The sequence below is a fragment of the Haliotis asinina genome, chromosome 11 (genome assembly GCF_037392515.1).
Source record: "Haliotis asinina isolate JCU_RB_2024 chromosome 11, JCU_Hal_asi_v2, whole genome shotgun sequence".
NCBI classification, from domain to species: domain Eukaryota; kingdom Metazoa; phylum Mollusca; class Gastropoda; order Lepetellida; family Haliotidae; genus Haliotis; species Haliotis asinina.
Window position 1 is genome coordinate 48,610,784 of NC_090290.1, and position 4,719 is coordinate 48,615,502.

Below are 4,719 nucleotides of genomic sequence, written 5' to 3' on the forward strand. Positions count from 1 at the left end.
ATATTAGCTAATGGTAATCATGTCAACAGAAACCACAAAGCGGATATACTGCAGGTCAAATAATTGTGTTATATGCTGATTTTTGTTTGTGGAGAGATCTGTGTCGGTGACCTGAATATTTTGAAAGTCCCTCCGATCCCTAAATAGTAGCCGATGTCTGATTGGTTAAATCTATTTGACTGGGCTGTCATTGGTTGCTCAAAGGTTACCTGACGCGACCTTCTACTAGGTTTTGTTAGACTCAGTTACCCATGACTATATTGAACCCTTGGGACGTGGTACCCTGGTGGGTAGACTCATCAGTGACGTCATCGGTAACATTCGTTACCACTCGTTCGTTTCCGTAACCTCCAAGAAGACGATTGTCCCGGAATAACACGAGAAGGTCATGAATGCATGGGTAGAGAACGTCACAGGTTTTGATGCTGTGGGTAAAGCGTTCGCTCGAAAAGCCTAAGAACGGAGTTCGATTCCACACTTGGGTAAAATGTGAGAAGCACATTCCTGGCGTCACACGCCGTGATGTTGCTTGACTATTCCTAGAAACGATGTAAGTCCACATTCACCCATTGTGTGTTGTGCCCTCACACATGCCTCAGTATTAATATCTAAGGCTGCAGTTCAAGCATGTCATTTCGGATACCGTCCTTATTTGTATTTGATAAATTCTTGTTAATTCAGACTGAATTCAATCAATCTTGTCTGTCTGAAATTGGTAACTTCGACTGACTCATGTCACAAACTACACACCAGTAGAATGAGTTAATTCTACACCCATAATCACCACGTTACACACATCTAGCCCCGACTAAGCATTGTGTGTGATTTTGAAAGAGGCGTACGCACGTGGCTCTCGTGCTTCACGTGCACATGCTTGTTTGCGGTTTGCACTTCCTGTGCCTTGCAGCGTTGTATTGTTGGAAGCGGGAGGCGAAAATTATGAAAGTGGTAAGTAAATATAAACAATTGTTCATTGATCACAAATGAAGAGGCCTGACATAAACCTCTTTAGGACCCATGTCCATATATTGAGAAATTAGCGACATCTCATGAAACAGTTACGAAAGTTGCCGTGTGTTGGTCGAGACATCACAACTGCCCTCAGTGTGCTCCAAAGCGGATATTTCTTAAACGGTACAGTCGGGCGAATTCGTCTGTTTCTTTCTGTTTCTGAAGTTACTGTTTTCCCACACGTTTCTGTGGTAACGTTAACTTTTAAAAAAATCATCCGTGCTGTCAACAGCCATTAAATCTACGAATGGTTACACTCTAGCGGGGGCGGTGGGGTAGCCTAGTGGTTAAAGCGTTCGCTCGTCACGCCGAAGACCCGGGTTCGATTCCCCCCATGGGCACAATGCGTGAAGCCCATTTTCTGGTGTCCCCCGCCGTGATATTGCTGGAATATTGCTAAAAGCGGCGTAAAACTAAACTCACTCACTACACTCTAGAGTTCAAAATAAAACACAAATGTCGGTTAACTTACGTTACCACCCTACCGAGCACGGGGTCTAGATTTTCGAGGCTCTCTTCGCGCTAAGATACAAGTAGTCCTAAGTGCCATACATTAAACACTGACTTACGACTATCCTAGCGGTAAGAGAGCTTTGACAATCTAGGCCAAGGAAGCGGAACACATCAATCCCAATTCGGCCACCTGCTTGAAAATATCTGTACACACGTTAAGCATAGGTCATGGCGATAAAAATATTTACACTAAATACTTAAAATTGTGTTCAGTTTTAATTACTGGATGGATAACAAAACCTAAAGATCTTACATTATTTCATCCAATCACAACTGTCACACGTCTCTCTCTCTTCAGATATTTACATTCGTTACTTGCTCTGGGAGCATGTGATACATGCCTCACAATGGGCTTCTTTCCAGTCTAAGTAAACTTAGTCTCAGTGTATTTCGTTTCACTCCATCACTACCAAGTAGAAGGTCGCGTCAGGTAACCTTTGAGCAACCAATGACAGTCCAATCAAATGCGAGACGGTCAAATAGATTTAACCAGACAACGGCTACTATTTAGGGACTTTCAAAATATTCAGGTCACACAGATCTCTCCACAAACACAAATTAGCATATAACACAGTTACTTGACCTGCAGTATATACGCTTTGAGGTTTCTGTTGCCATAGTTACCATTAGCTAATAATTCCGCCAGATAACATCCTTGAATATTGTCAAAAACACTATTTTCAGCGACTGTTTACTCACTGTTGTCATGCTTGTACGTACGCCGTGTGCATCACCCGGAAGCGATCGTACGCTAAATAGCATTCCGAATCGTTCGGGTACGAACCTTTTCGAGATAAAAAGTTCAAACGGAATGTGCGAATGTGCACATTCGCGATTTGGTAAGCCGTGTTCTGACTGGTCAATCTCAAAGGTTACCTGACGCGATCTCCCATAAGGTTTAGTTAGACTCAGTGGTGGAGTGTAACGGAAAGTACTGCGGATAAGTTTACATAGACTGGGCTTCTTTCCATATTAATAGGATTCCCCGTGATATGTTCTTGAAAGGCACTGGCTGACCGTTTACGCTTTCTCTTACAGACAGAGCTCCATCTGTTGTGGTACCTGTGCTCCGTAGCGTCGCTGACGTATGTCTACCTCATCACCGTCGGGAGCATCGGCATGCTTGCCCAACAGTACACTCTACCCTTCCCGCCAAAGGTCAAGGACACTGCAGCAGAACGGTTTCAGCCAAATAGTGCCTTGAAGCAGCTTATACAGTACAACGCCGCCTGGGATCAAGCTGACAGACAAGTTCCAGTTTTCACGTCTTCCGGTTCTACCTCCAACAATTCCGTGAGTGCGCCGAAAAGTCATGGTCAGCCTGAAAAGTTCCTCATTTATCTGTGTCAGCGTGGGAAATACTGCGGGGGACTTACGGATAGGATGATAGGTATCGTCACAGCTTACATTGCTTCTGAGATAATGGGCAGGAGGTTTGGAATCAAGTTCGAATCCCCGTGTTACCTTTCTACATACCTCGAGCCAAATCTTATCGACTGGGAAATAAGCCCTTTGGCTCTGAGAAACAAAACCTCCAGGGAAAGTGTACATCTGGGGAATGCCGGGTTTGGTGTGAAAATGAATAAATACCTAGAAAATCTGGCTAAGATAGATATCATTTACTACAGGGGCAACGTGGATACGTTGGCACATTTAATGAAACAGAAACTGATCAGATCTGTGCAGTGGGCTCGAGGCAAGTCCCTGGTCGACGTGTACAAGACGGCGCTGACCCGCTTGTTTAAACATTCGAAGCGTCTGAATGAGAAGTACAAACTCTTTAAGTCAACTTTGACACACGGTCCGAGACAACTGATATGCTCGCACATGCGCATGGGAAGGAGTGATACTTTAACCAGTGATTCCAACTTAACTCTTGCCCTTCGACCCCGACCGGACTCAGTGATCCAGTTTGTGAACAATAGCTTTAAGTCCAGACAGGCAGATCTGTTCCTTGCAACTGATTCTGAGGAAATTCGCCAGAGATTCAAAAAAGAGTTCCCCGATAATTTCCGCGAAGTAGAAGGGCCGATAACTCACATAGACCAAGGCAGGGGGCGCTACAATTGCGAGGCAATGGGTAAGGTGATACTTGATCAGTATATTTTGTCCACGTGTAAAACTCTAATCATGTCGAATAGTGGATTCAGTCGACTTGCCGCAATTATGCGAGGTTCTGACCTTGACCTTTACCTGGCCTTGAACAACGGGAAGATCATTCGCCAAAAGAGAAGGAACCCTTCACTGTCGTACCGTAGACGCTGACATGGCGCCTTCACAGTGGAGTTTAAGTTGTTGTTGTTCCTGTTACTCTTCTGTTATGTTTTGCTTGTTTTGTTGTTATATGTTGCGACCATTGACTGTAAACGTTATTTTGTTCCTTTGCAATTGTTAACAGAACCACATTAACCCGAGAAAGATTATTTTTTTCTGACCAAACACACATACTTTTAGAGCAGACATGGGGATCTACCCTTCGGTACCAATACTTTCTGCAAATAAATTTGGAAAGTCTCAAGGGTGTTATTGGTTTGATTTGTATGAAGGTAGAAAAACGTCGTGAGGAACTGATCGTCCATTTTCATGGAGGCTCAGGAAGCACGGCCCTGACACAAGCGTCGTATTACACTGATAGAGTTGCTTTCCTTGACTGTCACAATCCATTGGTCATTGATTTTACTTGTCTGATTATGATTCTATGAAATGTCGAAGACTCGCACACATTCCGATAGTCGGTGCTGAGGTTGTTAGGCATGAGAACAGTCATTATTAATTTTGGAAGAAATTGTTACGTTAATGAAATGTTAATTCATGCTGATCTGAAAACTGGCCCAAACTGATGTGGAACTCCGTCTGTGCTGTTGATCACTTGATTTTCTGGTCCAGACTTGATGAATTTCAGACCGCAGTCATTCTGCTGTCATGTTACAGTCTTGAGTTGGCACTGGATGGCCAAGGCCTACTTGCACAAAGGTATCTTTGCCTATGTTGGAGAGTGGAAGTTACAATCACTGCAGCGCTAAAATCGCTTTGCGAAGGTGGGTCTTCAGCAAATACTGAATTTATCTTCCCAATATGACTACTTCCATTTTGTCAAATCGATCCGTGAAGGTTCAGGGTAGAATAGGCTTTCAGTAACCCATGCTTGCCATAAAAGGTAACTATGCTTGTCGTAAGAGCTGACTTACAGGATTG

General features: G+C 43.8%; 1 protein-coding gene across 1 annotated transcript; it reads left to right on the plus strand.

Annotated features, from left to right (window-relative positions):
- Positions 1 to 806: 806 nt before the first annotated feature.
- On the plus strand, positions 807 to 4,042 carry LOC137256119 (uncharacterized). The gene is made up of 2 exons (XM_067793823.1): positions 807 to 948; positions 2,563 to 4,042. The coding sequence occupies exons 1-2, from the start codon at positions 871 to 873 to the stop codon at positions 3,787 to 3,789; spliced, it is 1,305 nt and encodes a 434-aa protein (XP_067649924.1). The 5' UTR covers positions 807 to 870; the 3' UTR covers positions 3,790 to 4,042.
- Positions 4,043 to 4,719: the final 677 nt, after the last annotated feature.

Bases quoted from the DNA above. Each gene is read 5' to 3' on its own strand.
- LOC137256119 (XM_067793823.1), top strand. From the start codon at position 871: ATGCTTGTTTGCGGTTTGCACTTCCTGTGCCTTGCAGCGTTGTATTGT. The intron at 949-2,562 runs GTAAGTAAATAT...TTTCTCTTACAG, and splicing joins AGGCGAAAATTATGAAAGTG to ACAGAGCTCCATCTGTTGTG.